The 23,373-nt window shown below is 34.7% G+C and overlaps 1 protein-coding gene across 1 annotated transcript in view; it reads left to right on the top strand.

The window, feature by feature from the left end:
• Positions 1–23,373, top strand: part of MALRD1 (MAM and LDL receptor class A domain containing 1) — a 223,310-nt gene that overhangs the window by 76,425 nt on the left and 123,512 nt on the right. Inside the window, exons 21-25 of the mRNA XM_021388959.1 lie at positions 8,928–9,084; positions 12,984–13,094; positions 14,166–14,379; positions 17,725–17,972; positions 20,240–20,537. Of these exons, the coding sequence (XP_021244634.1) occupies positions 8,928–9,084; positions 12,984–13,094; positions 14,166–14,379; positions 17,725–17,972; positions 20,240–20,537 (1,028 nt within the window). The remainder of the gene's footprint in view (positions 1–8,927; positions 9,085–12,983; positions 13,095–14,165; positions 14,380–17,724; positions 17,973–20,239; positions 20,538–23,373) is intronic.

The raw sequence follows: 23,373 nt of genomic DNA, 5'->3' as shown, positions 1-23,373 counted from the left end.
TTTTTTAATCAAAAGTCTTCTAGAGGAGACTTATGCTTCTCTTACAATTTTAACAAGCGATATACTTAACAGTGCACAAACAGCAGTAAGATGACTATACAGCTTTTTTTCTCACTAATCTAATTTTAAAAAAAGAAAAAAAACCTTTCATTCTGCATTTAAAATGTATAGAACAAATTTGAAATGACTTATGGGTTAATAATTGTCTGCATTCAAACCAAAAGGATGAAAAAAAAAAGCTCACCAAAAGAAATGACTTACTGAATACAAAACCAAACCTCATGGCAATGTGCCACAAGGAATGCTTACTACACCACTTCTGTGTTTGTCATTTTATATTGATGGGTGTCTGAAGAGTTTGACATGTTTCATTATAATTTATGTATGTTAGATTTCCTGTCTCATTCTGTTTAGGCTCTGCTGACTACTATTTTTTTAGCAGGAACTTCTTGGAAGCTCCGAAATTAATGACAACACATTTAAACAGATCTTTTAGACACTGAGAGGATAAATGATACCTGAGAGTACAACAGGTAGTTACACTTATGTGTGTAAGGAGAGCGAAGGAGAGGTATGAGGTTTATGTAATGTTTTTATGCTCCATAGATCTGTTCTCAGTAGTATTTTGACTTTAGACAAATGTGTACGCATATCTATCTATCTCATTTGAGAACCCTATTCATAGTGAAGTGAAACACGCAAAATTAAGTCTTACAGGCTGAACAGCTTACTTTGAGAATGTGATTACTGTACTCCCTAGAATATGGAAAATGAAAGGTACCGTGTGCGCTACAGTGAATGCATCTACCACAATCTCCCATGTGTATTGTACTTATATATATACAGTTCTTGTGATTCTTGAGTTGAATGTGTGAATGTTACATCAGAATAGAGACTTGAGGAATAAGGTAATGAGACAACAAAAAGACATGTATTTTAAAACGTTTATAGAATTATTGATTTCCATTCTTTCACTCTGGTTCTCCACTCTTCTGCCTCTTCTCTCTGCTTCAAAAGTCCTATCTGAGAATACATAATATTTTCTTTTGTTTCACCTCTTTAAAAATATGAAGATGACATGCAGTTGCAAGGCACTCTGAAAAAAAAGCACCAACATAACATTGTGCCTAATATGTCTCCAGTCTCCTCTTGTTCCTCTGTAGAACTAGAAACTCAACTTTGAATTTCTGGTGACTGCACCAGCATTTGAGAGAAATGAGCCATCCTCAGTAAAAAAGTCTGAAGTATTACTAGATTCCAGGTTAAAATTATCTTTTGACTTTATCATAATTTGTTTGTTAGTGTCTACTTGTATTATTAGTAGCAAATTTCAGATGAATGTTTCTGGAAAAATAATCTAGAATTATACACAGCCGTCAAAGTAATTCAGTTAAGACACAGAAGCCATTTGCTGATGAAAAACTGAACATGGATGACAGTAAATTTATTTATATATTTAAAAGGAATTTTTGTACTGTGTGTTCAATGAATCTGAAGCAAGTATGGAAATGTATTTTTACATAAAAAAGGTTGAATTTTAAAAGTGCAAAAAAGACAATTATAAGCTTCGCGCAATCCACGTAGGGTCAAAAATATTCACATTATTCACGTGTCCAACTAAATATTGTAGCTGTAAAATACTTATAACTTGCAAGAGTAAACTAACAATAAAAAATTATTTGAAGGTTGATGTCAAACAAGTAGTCCATTTTGAGTAATCATGATTTAAGAAAGAAAACTTAAAGTATTTTTCAGCTGTGTACATTAGGATGTCAGGTCATGGGATTAATCTCATAATATAAATATTTTGATCTGTAAAGAAGTTATTCTGCATGGGTAAGCTTCTCCTGGAGAAACTGGCGGCCCGTGGCTTGGACAGGTACACCCTTTGCTGGGTAAGGAGCTGGCTGGAGGGCCGGGCCCAGAGAGTGGTGGTGAATGGAGTTAAATCCAGCTGGCGACCGGTCACGAGTGGTGTTCCCCAGGGATCGGTGCTGGGGCCTGTCCTCTTCAGTATCTTTATTGATGACGTGGATGAGGGCATTGAGAGCACCCTCAGTGAGTTTGCAGACGACACCAAGCTGGCAGGAAGTGTCGATCTGCCTGGGGGTAGCAAGGCCCTACAGAGAGATCTGGACAGGCTGGATCTCTGGGCTGAAGCCAAAGGGATGAGGTTCAACAAGACCAAGTGCCTGGTCCTGCACTTTGGCCACAACAACCCCAGGCAACACTACAGGCTTGGGGCAGAGTGGCTGGATGGTTGTGTGGAGGAAACAGACCTGGGGGTACTGGTCGATGGTCGGCTGAGCATGAGCCAGCAGTGTGCCCAGGTGGCCAAGAAGGCCAATGGCATCTTGGCTTGGATCAGAAATAGTGTTGCCAGTAGGAGTAGGGAAGTAATTGTCCCTCTGTACTCAGCCCTGGTGAGGCCGCACCTTGAGTACTGTGTCCAGTTTTGGGCCCCTCACTGCAAAAAAGACATTGAGGCCCTGGAGCGTGTTCAGAGGAGGGCGACAAAGCTGGGGAGGGGTCTGGAGCACAGGCCTTACGAGGAGCGGCTGAGGGAGCTGGGATTGTTCAGTCTGGAGAAGAGGAGGCTCAGGGGAGATGTTATCGCTCTCTATAACTACCTGAAGGGAGGTTGTAGTGAGCTGGGGGTCAGCCTCTTCTCTCTTGTAACTAGTGACAGGACAAGGGGGAATGGCTTCAAGTTGCACCAGGGAAGATTTAGGCTGGACATTAGGAAATACTACTTTTCTGAAAGAGTGGTCAGGTGCTGGAATGGGTTGCCCAGGGAGGTGGTGGAGTCACTGTCCCTGGAGGTGTTCAAGAAACATTTAGATGTTGTGTTGAGATACATGGTTTAGTGGGATTATTGGTGGTAGGTGGCTGGTTGGACTAGGTGATCTTGTAGGTCTTTTCCAACCTAGCTAATTCTATGATTCTATGATTCTACCAGTACATTTTGTTTATGTAATTTATATTATGTAAAACAATACAACAGTCAAAGTTATACTCAAAATTTTATGCAGTATATTTCTATCATGGTCAAAGAATTTTGTACTTCTCTGTAGCAAGTTTCTTTCAGAATTTTGGCTCTTAAGGCTGATAACAAGTATAGCATATTCTGAGTGCAAGAATTCCTCTTCACACTTATGGTGATTTTCTTTGGAGCATGTTTCTAGTCTGTGCGTCCAACTACAGGTCCCATTAGTTGGCCAGTGCTTAGGTGTGTTAAACACCTTTATTTCTGTTCAGTTTGAACTAACCATTGAAAATCAATCCTGTATTTGTGTACCTAACTTTAGCTGCTCAGGATAGAAAATTTTGTATCAAAAAGTTTTGACTCTAGCACTGTGCATTTGCATCCTTACACTGATCCAGTTTTAAAATGTGCTTGGCATATTGTGATGACCTTGAGATTTTGGTTGGAAAATCATGGGATACAAAGACTCTTCCCATGGGAGACAAAGATTCTTCCTGATCAACAGGGCTTTTACAGTAACACCTGCGAAGTGTTCTGCACAAGAACTTTGCCATACAGTATGATGAGCAAATAATGAAAAGTACAGTAGAGAAGAAAAGTGGTAAATTCACGTACCACAGTTGTATGTATGCAAATAATTTTATAGAGAGAGAGGAAAAAGAAAAGTGAAAAAAGAAGGGCTTATTCTTACAATAAAAAGACAGTTTCAAAGAACACTGATTTTAAGTCCCTAGTATCTTACTTAACCTACCTTGGTTCAGTAACTAGGTTTAAAGAAGGACTGAACATATGCAGATGCCAATATCTGAATGAACATTGGTCCAAGGAGAAAAGAAGACATTTGAGGTGCAGGAGACTCTTAAAATATTAATAAACTAAAAGATCTCGATCAGTTTAAAGTCATTGCACATGCAAGGCATAAGAAAAAAAAAAAAAAAAAAGGAATATTAAACTTTTAACTTGGCTCCAGAAGAGTAATCCTAATCCAAAATTACTCAGAAGAGCTAGATTTGTGGCATTCAGAAATTTATAGGCAATTTTTTGTAAACATGGCTAACATTTTCCTGCAACAGGAAATAGCTCTTGAAACATTATTTTCCAAAAAATTATCTACTTTATGACATGACCATTTTATTACTTTTTTGGTTCTAAGTTAATTACATATGGATGTTAAATCCTAATAGAAGTGGGAGGTGACTAGATAAAGAGTATTTTTAAAATTATGACAAAGCATAAGCATTTTTTTCTTTTGGGAATTACTGGTATTTGAAATTAAATTTATCACAAATTGCTGTAAGTTAAGATCTGCATTCCTGACTTCTTTCAGATTCAGTCCTGATTCCTTTCAGTTTTAATTATAAGAAAAGTTTACAGAAATGTTTAAATTTCATTGAAAATTCTGCAGTATATATGTATATATATTCTTTCTAGTTGTTCAGTATTGCAGCATTGATTTGAGTTACTGTCTATTTAAAGCCTATTAGTATTTAAGTGGCTGGAAGTGTTTTATGCAGAAAATCTTCCTCTTATATGCAGTGGAATTGATTAGGTTATTGGAGTTCTTATTATCCTGTAAGATTAGTGGAACTTACTCATTTTATGACACACTTGTTCTGTTTAGTGGGAGATGTCCCTGCCTGTAGCGAGTAGGGGTTGGAATTAGATGATCATAAGGGCCCCTTCCAACCCAAGCTGTTCTATGGTTCTGTGATATTGATTCTTTTTCTGCAGTAGATTTCTCACAGCTGCAATCCTTCACTCAGGAAAGGGCCCTGTTGAAACCAATGAATATATTATGTGTAAGTCACTTTAAGACAGGGGCAGTAAAAGTTCCGTTTGTACGTTATGATCTGTAATAGGCTATCCTATATCATCTACTGAAAGATAAGTAATCAAACTATTTCTGGTGCCAATAGTGAATATGTAGCAAATACAGATACTCCAGAAGCATGGTAATTTTTTCTCATTCTCCTATCTTTACATGCCTACTAGAGAAGTGTGATCTTCCACATTTCCTTCAGATTCACAAGCATTGTACATCTCAAATAAAATCTTGGCCACTGGCCACAAATTAGCTCTTTCCTACATCAAGTGCTGCCTTCTGGCAGAAACAATGTGAGTGATGGGCAATGCATCAAGTAGCTGTTACCCTGAGTATGAGGGAGGTAGTGAATTTAAACAACAGCACAGGTAAGTCACAAGTATAGAAGTGAAGTCTGCATAAACATATCTATCCAGCCTCTTCTGATCTTTCCATTTCTCTTTACTTTCCTGTACATCCTTAACATTTTTTTCAACTGTACACACCCCTTTGTTTAATGAGTATCACCCAGTGAAGTGTATCACCCAAGGTTCTTTAATCTGGTTTGCTAATTTTAAACGTAACTTTCCAGCAAACATTGAAAAAAAGGGCAAATTAACTGCTATGAAATGAGGATAATCTAAATAGGGATGTGATTTTGGTCAAATTTCAGGAAAAAGATCTGACCAAAGACAGCAATTAAGAGATGGATGTCTGAATTTCATCATACAGCTGATTGTAACCTATTGCTCTTTCAAACTAATCTCACTGAGCATTCTGAACTTGCAATAGCATTTACAGACAGAATATTTAGTGTGTTTTCAGATCTCTTTATCATTCTGCTTGTTACTTTAAACTAAGCCCTCTTGAATGTTGTTCTCAATACTGTACAACATTCTTAGGCCACAGTGCTGGAATCCCTGATTTTGCCACTGATTTTGGTTTTAAATTTTGTTTTAGTTTTGGGGAATTTTGACATTCTTAGGCCACTGAAGGCATGAATTCCCAGTAGACAACTAAATTCTGAATTTTAAAATATTTTTGTAGATCTTAAGAGAACTCCTACCAACAAGACAAGACTCTAATAGAAAAATCATAACTGAGGAGAAAGTAAAAGAAATTCAGTATTCCTTCCTTGAAGTAACAGATTTCTTCAGAAGAAAGGAAGGAAATAAATGAATATTTCAAATGCGGACTTGTTTGAAAAATGTGAAACTATATAGGTGTCAAATTTGTCAGCTGTCACTGCAGCTTATTAGGAAAGGCTATTTTATTTAGGAGTTAAACAAGCCTTAGGGTAATTTGGTAATAATATGTTTTTCTATATTTTGAGCTTATTTTCTGCAATAGTTCACTTGCAAATATTTATGCTACTTATGTAAATTTATGCAGTAATTATAAATATGTCTACACTGCCAGGATACAGCAATAAAAGAAAAGCTTCAGGGCCACTTCTGTCTTCTTTTGAAAAAAAAAATAAAATTGTGGAGAAGATTTAGACTTTTCCAGATCATTACTCTTTCCCCTGGCACTTCTTGTCTTTATCAACAATTCCCAGCCCATTAAAATGTCTGATCTTTGCCAAGTGAAGTTTTGCCTCACACTTCAAGAAGTATTTCTAAAATTTTAACTCCTTCAAAAATATCCACTTCTACATGGCTTAGAAAAAGATTCATTATTTTTTCTAGAAATTTTGGGGGATTTCTTTTATGAGGAAGGACATTACAGTTCTGCAGAGTAGTTAATTCTATTTTACAAGTAGTAGTAGAAATGTTAATCATGACTTCTTGCATGTATTTTGTGTCTATTTAAAAAAAAAATGCACTTCATTTTATCTGGTTGGTGGTGACATGTAAGAAACTGTCTGCAAAACAGTGTAATCTTTTCCTGCATAAATTCCTTCATTTTACAAGATATTTTAGTATTCTCCTTTATATTTAAGTAAAGCAAATACATTAATAGTTTACAGCTGTGAGTCATCTTTCCATGCTATAGATATGTTATGGCAATGATCCACTTCTATGCCTTTTTACCTTTGAAACTATTTTACACACATCTTTCCTAATAACTGCAAATAGAATAATTCTCTCACTCTTGCATGCTAGATAAGGTTTTGGGAAACCTCCAGAAAGTGCATAATGAGCAAAGGTTTGTCCTGCAGGTAATTAAGAGTGCTCCCACTATTCTGACCAATGGAAGTTCTAATAATTACACGTTGCCTTGCTGAAGGAAGTAGACTGGGATTTCTGTACCAAAAAGACTATTACTATTAGAATTGTCTGATATTTTCATCTCCCAAAATATTTTCTGTAGTTTTCCAAGACTATAGCAAATCTGTTAATCTTAATTTTTCAAATACGAGGCCAGGGGAGGTGGAAGCAGTATTCTGTGTAACAATCAATGAACCAGATGCTGATTTGCAATTATTTGAAAAAGGTTGTTTTTTATCAATCACTATTACTAGACTTTAATTTTCCTGTGAGGCAAACTTGTAACACACAAATGTCGAGAAAGGAGATGGAAAATGATTTTCATTTAAATATATGCTTAAGATCAGCCAAAACTTATAGAAAAAATAAGGAGATTTTGGTGAAAGTTTTGCCCTGGGCTACCCAGGAAGATCAGGCTGTTTGCAGTCTATCAATCTGTCTCAAGTTCCTGCATATATGATTCTAAGGATTAATGAATTAATTAGAGGACTTCAAATCCTTAGAGAAAATCACTGTGTAAATATAATATTGCTTGTTTCTAGTCTATTTTATTCTGTCATGTTATATTTAGAATGTTTTACTCCTAAAGTGTCTGAATGCTGGACTTCATTAATCTCCAAGTTGCATGATGGATTATAATTAATAGAAGTTAATATTTAAAATTATTTTTACACACAAATTATTATAGATAGTACATTTAATCTACCATTTTTTGTAAGTTTACAATAATAAACCTATATATGCTAACTTTGTAGTTATTTTATCATTCAGATAGTCAGTTGAGAGTTCAGTGTAGGCATTGCAATATGAGAGGAATGGTTTCCATATAAGCAATGAAGAAATTAAATATATATATATATATTTAAAGAAAGGATTTGGTTACAAGACTTCACAGACACTTTACTAGATTGAAAAAAAAAAAGTAAGTTTCACAGTATTTCTTTAATACTTCAGTGGGTGTAGCAAAAGACTGCTGAGTCTTACATATGCACCAAAGTCTTCCAGTCCTTTAGGCTGCTCTATGTCTAAATTCTTAGGACGGACTTGTGACGAAAAAATATATTCTTGAATCTGAATCATTGTGGTCCTGCCCCTTTACTGGGAAGGTCTTCCAGTCTGTGAACACCCCCTAGGCACACCCCATGTTTCTCTTGGCAATGCTTACTGCATTCTCACAATTGCAGTGGTGCTCCTTCATGGATCTGTAGCTCAGAACCTGTAAAAACAGGCAAACAGAAAAGACAGCAAACCATAATAAAGATGTATTTCAGGTAAGGAAATTTTAAAAATGTAGGCCCCATCATCAAATCTGCAAGGTCTTGTTGGAAATATTCATAGTTTTATGAAGCATTGATTGTGCAATATCTCCTCTAAAGAGAACAGAATCTTTTATTTGGTCAAGAGCTGCATTTTCTTTGAAAGGCAACTTTTTTAGGAACAAAATCTCAGCTACCCAAAACCTTAAAACTGTCTCTCTGTGTACACTCAAAGTCTGATGCATACCACAAAGGCAGCATCATCTTTCCCCGGAGAAGGGATTTCAGCCAGTATCTTGGAATTTCTTACCTCCAAGCCAGGAGGATGTCCATATGTACAGCAGGTTTGAGTAGGCTGCTGATTTCCCTGGTGAAAGAGGATGAGTGGGGTGGAACTAAAAGGCCCTCCAGGCTCAGATATCTGACTCTGTGTAAAGGAAGAATTTAGCTCTGTGTTTTAATTGTTTAGATGTGATACAAAAATACCAAATGCCTTTTCAAGGGGTTTTGTGGGATTCTGGCAATACATTGATTAATTAAAGGGCATCCAGATACCCAGATAGCAGGTGTAATGCATGTATAAGGAAATATTACCACTTTAATGAAACTGGAACTTAATTTTCATTAAATGTTTTTTTTCTTTTTAATAATGAAAACCTTTTCTCTCTGGACAGGTATACTGAAGAAGGCTTGTATCTGTTTGCAGACAGCTCAAATGGAGAATATGGTCATACTGCTGATATTGCTACACCAGTCATTTCCTTTACAGGACCCAAATGCAAAATCGTGTTCTGGAACCATATGAATGGTTCAACAGTAGGTTCTCTGGAGGTACGGAGGTGTACTTTGTTTTGGTTCGTTCTTACCGTCTGAAATTTATGGGAGGAAATTAACGCATTGTCATTTAGTTTCATTAGGGCCTAGACTGTCCGTTAATGAAAATGAACAATTGCTAATGCTCTACTGCTTTCAATATGTTTTGATCTGAAGGAAACATTAGCTTGAGTATGCTGTGGAAAACATTTTACAACAAACTAAAATGATGACCTTTAAACACGTACCAGGTCTGGAACTTCTGTACAAAAAAAAGGCCTGTAGTGCATAATACCTCTTGACACTGAAAAACAGCAGTAGATATTTGGAAATATAGGTTTTTGGATGAATGTAGGAGTTTGAAAAAAGAAGTAATTGTATGGAAATTCATTGTGACATTTTGTAGAAAATGCTTATTGCTATGTTATTCATTTGGAAGTGTAACATTTATTTCTCAAAGGTTAATTATATATTTCTAGGACTTAACAATAACAAACTTTTTTACTCATACTCTTTTCTTCACTCCAGTTAAAATAAAAACATTTACTGATAGGATATCTATTTTGTTCTGTGTTCTTATAGTTCAAAAAAGTCACTGCAAATTGACTGAATGAACCAAGAACGCTGTTCTCAACAAGTTGTTTTCCACACATCAGAGTAACAATAATGCAAGTTCCCATGAATGTTACACAATAATTAACAGCATCAGAAACGGATTTTAAACATACTCAAGATGTCCAATCATATCAAATTAGCTGTGGCTAGTGAATTCAGTTGCACAAATAAATTTTCGCTGTCTCAGTTATCTGAATTACAAAATAATAATAATGACAAGCTGGCAGAATTCAGCTGCTTTGAAGATGAAATTAAAATGTGTGTTGATACTAGAAAACTAAGATATGGTATTCTCCAGCCAGTGTATTTGAGTAGCTACGTGTTCAGAGGAAGCATGTCTTGTATTTTCTTATTTATTAAACATTATTTTTTTTCTCCCAAGAGAAAATAGAGATCTTGCTAGGGCATCAGCAAGTACTCAGATTCTAGCGTATCAGAATTAGTGGGAGATGAGAGTATAAAGATAGTTCATCCTTAGCAACTGAAAGAACTGAAACTGTTTAGTATGGGGAAGAGGAGGCTGAGGGGAGACCTTATTTCTCTTCAAATACCTGAAAAGTGATTGCAGTGAGAGCGGGGCTGGTCTCTTCTCACTGGTGACAGGTGACACTACAAGGGGAAATGGCCTCAAGTTGTGCCAGGGGAGGTTTAGGTTGGATGTAAGGAAAAACTTCCTTACAGAAAGGGTTGTAAAACACTGGAACAGGCTCCCCAGGGAGGTGGTTGAGTCACCATCCCTGAATGTGTTTAAAAACTGTTCGGATGTGGTGCTCGGGGACATGATTTAGCAGTGGGTTGTTAGGGTAGTATGGTTAGGTTGCGGTTGGACTTGATGATCTTGAAGGTCCTTTCCAACGTGAGCAATTCCATGATTCTATGATTCTATGAATGAATTGTGGCCTCTTTGCATTTGCTCTCATGTCCCAGATCTTCTTTAGAATGTAGGAAGCCACATTACTTGAAAGGAAGTCCACAGATAGTTTTGCACAAATTGACAGCCTCATTAATCACAGTAACCAGGTAGCACCACAGAAGAGAAATGTATATACATATATTTTTCTCAGTTCCAACCATAGCCAGGTAACAATGATAGGACAAGAGGTAATGGCCTTAAGTTGTGCCAGGGGAGGTCCAGGTTGAGTATTAGGAAAAATTCCTTCTCAGAAAGAGTGGTGATGCACTGTCACAGGCTGCCTGGGGAGGTGGTGGAGTCACTATCTCTGGAGGCATTCAAGAAACGTGTAGATGTTGCACTGAGGGATATGGGTCTGTGGGCAAGGTGAGGATGGGCTGATGATTGGCCTGAATGATCTTAGTGTTTTTTTCCAATCTTAATGATTCTATGATTCTATCTAGTAGGAGACTACAATTTCACTCTATTACTTAATTGACTTTTTTCCATCAACAGCTTAATCAATTTTAAGATACACCAAATTCAAATCACAAAGTCATTGTATTTTAAACATTGTTAATTGTTGCCTAACTTCAATTGCTTAATTATTCAATTAACTATAAATGTAGAAATAACCTGGAATATAACAGTATTTAGATAATGTGGCATTATTTTCTTTTAAGGTTTATAAGTCATATATGAATGTGAATCTTTTCTGTGGTTGAAAATCGCTGAAGTCCTTTTATTGGTCTTCTCTCCCATGGTTACCACTTTTTATTTAATTCATATGTTTGGATTTTTGCATGTTAGTTTTCATCCATGCCATCAAATGTAATCTAGGACATACTGAAGACTCTTGCTATTTGCATGAATGACTGTTTTTCCATGTTTCTATAACTTAAACACCTATAAGTTGTCACTTTATTGTGCAACCTCCATTTGAATATTAGTTGGAACCATTTTTGTGGACTTTCTGCTTTCTGAATTGGCATGGGTAGCTGTAAATAAGAATTAGCAGTCAGTTTTCAATAACTTGCAAAGTAATTTAAATGCATAGGGCTTTCAGTTGAATTAGGGTACAAGGAAGGCCTAGATTTTGATGGGACTTAAATTTACGGGCATGTTTCACTGTAAAATTACAATGTTCAGCATGATATCAGAGAACACATGAATTTCTGATGAAGGAATTGCATTTATAATTTTGTAAGTAATTTATGGTATGTGTAAAATTGTACATGTTGCTCTACATAATCTCACATGTTTATACAGATATACCTGTACGGTATATGCATAACACTAAGAAAAATTTTCTATTATTCAGCACCCCTAATCTTCTTAAATAATATATGTAACCCCTGTTTTTCTCCATTTTTATCTTTCTCCTTAAAATTCATATCTTCTGTGAGCAGTTTTTCTTGTCTATAAAGCCAGATGTCACTTTGTTTTTCTATTCTATTCAAAGTATTACACCTGTTTCTTTTTTCCTCTGGACTGGAAGCTCTTCAGCTTGAGGATTTGCTATTTGCTTGCCAAAGCTTACCTGTTATGGTATATGATACACACTCATGGGACTGCATAATTTTTCAAAAAAAAATCTTATTTTAATTAAGATAAAGAATGTCTGGGCTGCTCTAAGAAGATTATGCAGAGTAGTAATAAATCCTTGAAAGCAGAACTGGTGCAGGCAACTGGTAAACTGATGTTTATCTCTGTGGATGCTGACTGGAAATAAGACCTAATGCACTTCATCACACTCCCATCTTGCTGTTATTAGCTCAGTTGAATCTGGATGTTCAAGAGGTTGGAGCAAAGAATACTGAGGATTTTGTGCTAATGTGGAAATGTTAGCTTTCTCTAGTTCAACAGTTTTTTACAAGAGCAAGCGTTTCTATGTCTTCTATTGTCCAAAAAGATAAACTGTGGACTTTAGAAGGAAAGAACAAGTTTTTTTCTATAGAATAAAAAAATAGTTTCTTATGAAATCAGGACATTAAATTTTTCCTGGAACTAAAATGGAGCAATTGAATGCAATCTAATGGATGCACGAATTATTACATTTTTCACTATGTATTAGTTTTGTTTTCCATGTTTTACAAATGAATCTTGACCTTTTGCTGAAAATTTTTTATTTGTGGGTAGACACTCCAGCTAAGTTTGGTAAACTATTACCAAACTAATTGGTAAGTTTGTCCAGATACATACCTGAGCACTATGTGTTTGTGAGTAAATGAGAAAGTTTTAAAGCATCATTTTCTTCAAATAGTGGTTTACATCAACATGTATGGTGATATAGTATTAAATTATTAAATTATTAAATTATTAAATTATAGAAGATACTGTGGATAAAATTAAGGAATGTGGAGTGAGTTTGTAATGGAAAAATATTTTTGTGACCTGAATTTCCTTTCAGGTACTCTGTAAAGCTGGTAATAAGACTTCTACACTATGGACTCAAAGTGGTAGCCAAGGTCCAAAATGGAACAGAGCAGAAGTGTTCTTGGGAATTCGTTCAGATTTTCAGGTGTGTATTCATATTTTATGCGCTCTCCAGACAACTGGATTTAGATACTTTTATTCTCTGCATTTCCCTCCGCTTTCTCTTTTTGCCACATAAACATATTCTACCTTCCCTTCTGGGTAGCAAAAAAAAAAAAAAAAGTCATATTTTCAGTTGTTTGATCACTTACCTGATATAGACACACATTTTTGGAATTTCTCCAACTCCTCTTCAATCTTGGACAGACATCCATTTATAAGACAGATTCTATTCTATATCCAACTTGGTTTAGAACAATTTGACTTCCTTTTCCTTACTCCTTAGTGTGTAGTAGAATTGCATTTGATTTACAAAAAAGTAGTATTGAGCATTATATCCACTTTTTAATATGAGCTAATCCTTCAGCATCTTAGAGATGCTTAGTTATCAGTATGTCATGCTTCCTTGTACCTTAAAATAGAAACACTCATAGAGACGGTCACAACAGTGGTTAGTGAAGCACTGGACACTGTTGCCCAGAGAGGTGGTGAAAGCCCTATCCTTGGAGGCATTCAAGGTCAGGCTGGACTTGGCTCTGAGCACCCTGATCTAGCTGTAGGTGTCCCTGTTCCTCCCAGCAGGGAGTTGGACTAGATGACCTTCAAAACTCCTTTCCAACTCAAATGATTCTATGATTCTATGTTACATTTAAAAATATGTTACGTTGCCCATTACTTCTGTCTTGGATGACTTTTAATTGAACTTCAAATTTCTTTTAACATTCATGGTAATAACTAGTGAAACACTAATACTTTTCATGCTTGCTTTGCAGAACTGGAACCCTTTGCTATTAATTCAGGAACAGCATGGGCTGGTGTCTGTTTGACTTATTCATTTTCTTTCCCTTTTTTGTACATAGCTGATGTTAGGTAATGGTCCTTCAGTAACTGTAGTGAGTAACTTCTACAGGTGGTGGAACAAGCTTACTGTGCTATGAGAGTGAGAACATACCACTTCATATTCCAAAATCTGCAAGGACCGTTGTTGTCTGTTCTATTCATGTTGCATGTATATGTAATTAGTGTTTTACTCTAATATCTTTGTAATTTTGATTAGATTATTTTCAGGGCGAAACGTGGTGTCAGTTACATGGGAGATGTGGCAGTGGATGATATTACCTTTGAAGATTGTTCCCCTTTGCTCATCCCAGACAGACCTTGCACATTAGAGGAATTCACATGTGCCAACAAGTACTGCATCCCAAAGGATAATCTGTGTGATTTTGTAAATGACTGTGCAGATAATTCAGATGAGAACCCTGCCATTTGCAGTAAGTATGATAGGCTTTTTTTAAAAAAATATAATTATCATAAATAACTGCGCCTGTTGGGAATTTTGAATGCTTCAATACTTCTGGCAGCCTATCACTTAGAACAGCAAACACATACGTAATAATTTAATTATATTCCTTGACTTTTAAGGATTTTAAATTACTATTATTTATTTTGAAATAATTTGATGAAAAATAAAAACGCTGTTAGTGGATTTCTTAACATAATTCAGAAAGCATCTGTCTTTAATGCACAGTAAAAATCTGCTTTCCATATGAAAAGAATGCATTAAGACTGGAAAAAAAATATCAAGCATGATACCATTGGGAAATGGAGACCTAGTTTCTGTGATTTTTCGAGGATTGTCAGGTCTCTTTGAAAATTATTTCAGTAAGAATGTTGTACGATTTTAGTTTTACAAGAGATATCAAGAAACAGCATCTGTAGCATCAGGAACAAAGGTAGTGTTTAATATCAAATGTTTGTTTTTTTTTCTCTAGAGAAATGGGTAACAATATATTGTTTAAATAGTACTAATGCTTTTTTTTTCCAGTAAGATTTTAGAAAATGCTCACGAAGTCAAATCTTCATTGTTTGTTACACTATTAAAAGTTGCCTAATTCTTACTGAGGTTATGTATATAATTTATCAGCTTCTCAAGGAATACAATTCTATGAAGCAAAGAAACAATGATATCCAAGAAAATGAAGGTAGATGACAAAGGGGCTATCTTTTTAGGAGTTTTTCATATTAATAAACTTCTCATTGATTTCCAAAACAGGGATAGTATATCTCTAAGCTATTTGATAGAATTTTCAGTAACACTGGTAGGAATTAGATCTTAATTTTTACTTTCCCTGTCTTTATTTATTTATTTATTATTTCTTGTATTTTAAAATGTGGTTACAAGGTCACTACAAGCAAGACCAGACAAAGAGTTAAAATATTTCATTGGGGATTATTCTCTTTACTGGATTTGGTGAAAGTGTTTAAGTGTAAGTGTAGTATACCTTGACTCCTGTTTCTTTAAATATAATTTTATTTATTATTTTAAGACAAGGATGTAAATTTCATAATTGCAGAATGTTAGTCTGGTAGTAGTGAGAAAGAGGCCTTTTAAGGTTTGATTTGAGCGTTACTATCCTATCAATTTACTGTGCTGTATTCTCCAAAGACATGTCCATGTGAGTATTAAAGCAATATGATTGTTCATTATGCAATCCCAGTTAAGAATAAAGTCTGTCAGATAGTCAGCAGTTTTGCCCAAGTGGTAAAGAAAAATAATAAATAAATAAAAATGTGGCCATAAAACTTTTTCCTTTTCAATCATTATTTGAATTCTCACAAACATAAGATAGCAAATTCTTGCATGAGTTTTGCTACAATCAACCAAGTTTTCTTGTTCTTTTGTTGGCAATGTCACTTTACGTGCATAAAAACTGATTGATCACTGATTCCAGTGATTTTTGGGATTGATGGACTAGTGTCTTACTTAACATAAAAAAACACACTAGTTATTTCTTCACAGATTTTTCATGATACAGAGTGCCTCTGAAGAGAATATAATGATACGAAGCACAGATTTCTGATCTTTGTGATGTTTTTTCATTCACTGCAAACATCACAGAAGAGCTGTGTTATCATTGTTGAACAATAGCTTGAAAACTTCAAACTAAGAAGAGTGGGAAAAGCATCAATAGAGCAAAGAATTGCAAATTAATGTGTAGGAAACAATAAATAGGTATGTCTGTTAACTGCATTTACAAAACATGACAACTGTGCACCTTCTAGACTTCTCCAAAGTACATAAATTTTAGCAGTAGCCTCCATGGATCACTACTGCAGATGTTGTTTTTATGTGCACAAAAAGTCATAACTTATGCAACTAATTGAAGGAATTTCTTTAGCTAAGATCCTGAAATCTTACATAGCAATATGGTCATGTGGCACAAGACGAGGGCGGTTTCATTCAGCTGAATTAACTAATGACCTATTTCTGCATAAATTATAATCGTATTTAGCACATAAAGGATTTTTTATTAGCATTATAATTTAAGATTGAGCTTTAATTGTAGAAGAAGATGAAAAGTAACAAGTTATTATAAAACAACATTAAAAATTACTTTTTTGCTTAATAGTTCATAGTTTTAGGAAAATGTTTCAGAGTCCTGTTTTGATGCACATGGCCTCCACAAAGAAAATCTTCCACCTGAATTCAGCCTTAAATTTAAGAGAGCGCTGTTTTGGTACATGTATATACTCCATGGATGTTAACTCATCAGCTTCATTACTGAGACTTCTGACAAGATTCCAGTTGTCATTTCTTACACTGTCAGATCAAATGACCCATTCAGTTCCTCAGTTTATCTTCAAAGCACTTTCCTTTCCAGCAATAACAGTAACAATATTCAGGGCACAGTCAAAAGTCTCTTGAAAGTTCTGGCAAAATCCCAGCTTATTTCAGCAAGTTTAGGCTTGATTAGTGTAACCATTATAATAAAGTTATAGGTATATAGATGAAAACGTATTCCAAAAGTTTAAGCTGCATATAGTGTATTGACTTAACTTTAATTTGTCTGGGCAGTTGACTAACCAGACTCTCTGTTTTGACATTCAAGATTGGAAAATTAGTAAAGAGCATGCATGTAGCATATAAAAATCAATCAAAATTATGACAAGTTTTTTTCATAGGCTAAACACAGTTAAAGGAGAAACCAAGATAATCTGCATATTGGCTAATAAAATGTGTGTGAATTCTTTTGGAAACATGTTAAAGTAAACTAACTAGGGGTTTGTTTCAGCTTAAAGTTAACATTCCTACAATTAGGTCTTACCTGTATGGTCTCCATGGAGGATGAGTCTCTATAGTGCTCTGTTCTTTCAATTTGATGGGTTTCTGTTCTGCAAATACGGGAATTTCATATCCTCTTTCAGCACTGTGGGGATCTCACATGGCCTTAAGTTGTTCCTCCAAAAAAGAATAGTTTTCTGCAGATGTCTTGGATTCTCTATGGAGGATGTCAGTTGATCTCTGTCAGTGAAACTGTAGAGTTAGGCAGATTGCTCTATTTTGTTATTTTTATACCTATAACACTGTTGACTATACTAGTAAGAGCATGGTCATCTATTTCACATATATGACGTTTTATCCTATACCATAATTAAATCCTAGAACACTAAAAAATGCTCTGCTGAGTAAGATGCATGAATGTTGTTTGCTTTGTTTTTATTGATTTTTATTTTTTTTTCTTGGCAGATAATTGTGTACAAGATAGCAGTATATGTGACTGATTAACTTTCGGAAAAAAAATATATAAGTTCATGTGTTTGCAAATATCTTTCAGGTACCTCTATTGGACGTTGTGATTTTGAGTTTGATCTTTGCGAGTGGAAGCAAGATGAAAATGATGATTTTGACTGGCACCTCAGAACTAGCAGTACTACTAAACTGGTCACTGGACCAGCTGCTGATCATACACTGCAAGAACTGTCTGGCCATTACATTTTTATAAAGAGTTCTTTTCTTCAGCTGCCAGGACAGAAAGCTAGAATTTCTAGTCCTGTGTTAAGCAGGATGAATAAAAACTGCAAGGTATGTGGGGGTGTAATGCTAGCAGGAGTGTAGAATTTGATTGCTAGATTACACCAAGGTAGTATTCCTAAGATAAAGAAAATTACTGAGATACTTCTGATTAAAAACAAGCATGTTGTGAAAGAATTAGAACCTGATCTTATTTCCACCTTGGAATCACAGGAAAATGTGAATCTTTTTGCTAGTTTTGGGAGAAGTGGAATGATTTCTGTACATAAGTAATCTGCAGGAGACTCAAATGAAAAAAACAATGAAAGAAATATGTAATTTATAATATGCATTATGCAACACCAGCCCTGAGTATCCTACAGCTACGTAAAGGATTGTGCTTTAATTAAGAAAATATGCATAAATATAATTACAATTTGCTTTAAAAAAATACAGCTTCTAAAGAAATATTACATGACAGATGGTTTTCTCCTCTGGAAGAAAAAGAAAAAGAAAAGCTTTTATTTTCCAAAACATTACAGCATGTTGTTGTGATTTGAGCCTGATCATTTCTTTGCAAACCTGGATTAAAAGTTTTTCTAGTTTTGATATAACATTATAGTCTTTGCTAAAATTATATCTGTCCATTTCATAACACAGCTTGCAAAACACATCTCACAGAAAATGTAGTGACTTTTTCAGAAAGCCGATCTATGTGGTGCTTTGAATTAGTGTTCTTTCTCTGTGTATGCATCCATTGCTTTCAATTTTTCCTAGTCTTTTAGTGTCAAGGTGAAAATAAGATGTATCTGAATTTCTAACATCAATGTTGAGTGAAAATTGCTAATAATTTTGATTAAAAATATAATTATTATTTTAAAATAGCCCTTAAAAATAGAGATGACAAAATATCTAGACATTATTAAGTGGAGAAGCCTATTGCGCATAAATGGAGCTGCTCTGGGAGAAAATACAGAAGTTCTAGTCTTTAGAAAATTACCTCCCTAAAAATTTAGAAAAGCATTAGAAAATTAGCAGGGCAGGAATGGATTATATTTTGGGATTAAACTGGGAATACATTTCCAGAATTAAAGAACTGAACTGTAGAAAGCAGTAGACACAATAAATAAAATAAAAAATACCTACCAAAATTATTTAAGGGAAAAGGGAGATATTAACAAAAACTAACAACCATTTGATTTAAGATTAAAAAATTAATCTTACTCCTTTCTATGAATTATTATAGTTGAAAGTAAGTGTATTCAGAGTGGTCTAAGTGTTGTGCTGCACAAGAATCTAGGGCAAAGAATTTTGAAACTACTGTGATTAAAAGCAACATTCAGGCTACTATTTTGCTAATTATTTTGCTCTTCACACATAAGGGCAAAAGAACCTGACTTAACGTTTACAAGGGCATCATAATATTTGCTATTTTTTTAAATAAGGATAGATTTTTCAGTCTTTGGGCTTGTGCTATGCATTAATCTAGGAAGAAATCTGAGCTGTAGACAAGTTCTTGCATAATATAACATGAACTGCCTTCTTTCAGGGTCTTATATAATTATTGAAAATATTCAATATTTGTCAGAAACAATATTGAATTAGACTAAGTATTAATCCGATGAAATACAAGCATTCCTTTGCACTTGAATTGAAAATAAGAGAGAACAGTTAATGGTGCTTCTTTTTTCAGTGTTTTTATTTTTTTATGTTCTATATTACTTTGCTTTACCTTAGTACTTTATAATGTCTTTTCCCATTTTTACTCAAATTTCACTGTTTTCTAACCCAATGACCTCTTATTTTTTATTTTATCTATTATTTTGTATTCCTGCTACCCATTTTGCTCCCATAGTAGATTATATAATATTATCTTCTAAATATGCACTATAGTCTATCACAAAGATTTTTAACACCAGAAAACTGCTCAGAAAATAAAGAAGTTACTTCGTGTTTAAAAATGGCACTGCTCCTGTCTTCTATTGTTTGCTTTCTTCTTCTTCTTTTTTTTTTTAACCAAGTATTTTCTTTCCTTTGCATTCACATGCAAAAGTTATTCAAGAGATGCAGTGTCAACTGTCACACTACTGTAATGCTGGCTTCCAAGTTTGGTTCATGGAATAGTTCAAAAAGTCATTTTTGAATGCATATATTGCATTTATAATATGCATATTTAATAAATATGCATATTATAATATAATGCATTTATTAAATTGTGTTTGAAAGAGTAAAGCGAAGAGCTGCTAACATGGCTCCATTTAAAAATTAGGATAAGTACAGTAGCAGAATGTTTCTGAACTCACGTACTGTGTACTAGAGTCTACTGCTCTTACTTACAGATATTTTTCTATTACCATATGTATGGAGCTCACGTTGGATCATTGATAGTCTACCAGATGACTATGTCAAAGCATGAAAAAATCCTCCTTATTCTTACTGGAAACCAGGGAAATTTCTGGCAGAGCAAGGCACTGAACCTGGTTGTAGATGGAAATGAAGATTTCCAAGTCATATTTGAAGGGATAGTTGGAAGAGATCTCAAAGATGGCATAGCACTTGATGACATCACATTATCTCGGGAATGTTTACCATCCCAGGAGTTTTTACCAGCAGAATCCACAACACAGCTTCCAACAGGTATGTTCTTGCTAAAGATAAAACTGTCTAAGTCCTGAAAGAATATGTACAGTGGTGTTTTCATTTCTTTTTCTCTCCTTTAAAATAGAAATAGAATGTGTATCTTACTAATGTCGTGTTGAAATCAGTGTGTTTTTAAGCAGTGTTTTGAAATGTTGATAAAATTACTTTTATGATGTAACTTTTGAGGTAGTAAGTCAATACTTGTGAATCTATAAGGCCTATGTCCTGCCATGTATGCTTAGACAATATCCTGTTCAATTCAGTGGGATTTATTTATCAATATTTACTTGTAAAAGAAAGTTACTGTAAAATAACTGAGAGTAGGACAGAGCCCAATACAAATATATTGTGTTAAGGTCAACAAGAAGTACACAGGGATGGCTCGAATGTTTTTTAGCCAATGAGAATCCCTACTGAGAGCTACTGCTGTTCAGGCACCATACTCGTTCCCTTGTTATATGATATCAACACCGATACCATTATTAACATCATCCTCACTTATTGCACAAAGGAAATAAGACTCAGAAAAATGCTACCAAAATTATAGCAATCTGATGAGGATGGATTGCACTGTCTCCAAGGTAAGAGCTGCTTCTAAAAATACTGATCTTGTTCATTCACAATATTTGCTTGTATGTGAAAGGCCAAGGAGAAGCTCTTTCTGACAGAACAGAACAAATCTCCCTCTTCACATCTGTCACCAGAGCTGCTGAAATGTAAACTCATAAATAGGAATTTAGGAGATATGTTTTGTTCCTGGGCCTACTCCTTGCATGGCTGTGGCAAATCATTTTCTATCTCTTCTCTCTTTCTGATGAATAAAACAAAGTTAATATTTCCTGAAGTCAAGGAGTACTGGAAGAATGGATTGTTAATTTATGTGAGCTGCTTTACTTTGTTACTGCCACTAATGAGCAGCCTTCCCCTTTAGGATATCATTAAGCACTGCTCAGGCACTGGGATATAACACTGATGAGATTAGATCAAACCTAAAAAAAACCTACACTGTGCATTGTCTGTAAGATAAGCTGGAAAGACATGGGTAATGGTTTCCAGATATACCCTGAAAAATTTCCAGATTTTTATAGCGCATGCTATTGGCTCCCTACTTCTGTCAAAAACCGTCATGGATATTTATTGCAAATGAGATTTGTATTTTAAAGTTCAGCCTTATATGAACATTACCCCCAGAGTAACACTAGCTGAGATTTCTTATTCCTTATTTTTTGATGTTTTCAGACTCTATCTGCTTAATGGTAGATGCAACTCCCTGTGGCAACATTGGAAACTCTAAAAGCTTTGGTTTTGATAGTAAAGTATGTTCCAAAACCCTTTTATGATGTATATAATAAAAAAGCTACTAAAATCTCAGGAAAAAAAAAAGACATTGGAGACGATTTCTTGGTGTAACTCATCTAAAATATATTTTGTGAACTTGTAGATTCACCAGTTTAAGATAATGGTCTAAATTCATCCTTATTGTATCCCATCTTTTCTATATCAGCAATTTTCATTTGTCCTGGACAAAAACAACAACAACAACAAAAAACTACACTAGTCACTGAGCCACTATTTAACAGTGTTATCTGTTTGGATCATTGCTTGAAATGTAGACTTAGAAATCAAAATATGAAATGTACTCCTCCCTCCAGAAATGTTCTGAGGATTGGCCAAAAAAGGGCTGTGTAAAGTGCTCTGTGATCTAACTATATAACTAAAGCCAGTCAAAATTTTTGTGTTGATCAGCTGCAAAAATTTGGACTTCTAGACTTCTCTGCTTGTATGCAGAGGCAAGGATTTTAGCACATTTGAAATGCTTATATCCATTGCTCAAATTTTGTAGAATCCTTTGAGTTGGAAGGGAGATTTAAGGGTCATCCAGTCCAACTACCCTGCAATGAACAGGGAGAACTAGTGTCTGTGGGCTTCAGTTTTGTAGAGAGCAAGGTTCTTGTCTTCAAGAAATTAATAAATGATTAAGTCCACCACTCTGCAATTGTGGCTGGTTTCACAAGGGCTGCTCAGGGCATAACAAGCACTGGACACCATCTCTTCAAACAATTTCAGTCCCACAAGATACTTTTCCCATTCTTCCTAGATATTTCTGGCACATACCAGTCTGGATAACTTTCTATTGCTAGCAAAGCTTCTTATTTCATTGGCCATACACTTTTCTATTCATTTAGATATAGAAATTAAAGAATACAGACTTGTTAATGTTGTTGGTTTCTGTTGTTGTTTGATGGTTGTTTTATTTCTTTTTTTAGAAAGGTTTTGAATCATTCTAATACAACAGTCTAATTCACAGGTACAAAAAAATGTTAGAATTCAACGACATAACTAAAATTAAATAATGAAAAGGAAGAGAATGGTATTGGTACATTTTTATTTGAAATATTACTCTTAACTGCATGTATTCTAAGGACCAAAAGATAATGTTTAAATCACTCTTTTGTAGATATAATTAGTTTTGTAAAAATTTACAGGCGCATAAATTGAAAAAACCTTGGCAGTTATTCCAACTAATATGTAATTATAACAAAAATCACATGTAATATTTCTTTGCAAAATGTTATCCCCTACTGAAAATAATAAAAAATGTTTCCTTAGCTACAACAAATTGAATAACAAATCATTTTCATATTCCTTTAAAGCAACCGGTGTTGTCTGAGAACAGGATGTGAAACAAATAAAGTAATAGATCTAAAGCACTTCAAAACAAGTTTTGGAAAGGAAAAATAACAACAACAATAAATGAAAAACACAAGCCTGTGAGGAGAACTGAGAATTTCTGATATGCCCCTGAACATCTGCAGATAGAAGATATCTATAT

The sequence above is a fragment of the Numida meleagris genome, chromosome 2, assembly GCF_002078875.1.
Source record: "Numida meleagris isolate 19003 breed g44 Domestic line chromosome 2, NumMel1.0, whole genome shotgun sequence".
Lineage (NCBI taxonomy): Eukaryota > Metazoa > Chordata > Aves > Galliformes > Numididae > Numida > Numida meleagris.
The sequence above is the reverse complement of the archived record's forward strand: the minus strand, read 5'-3'. Positions and strand labels throughout refer to the sequence as shown.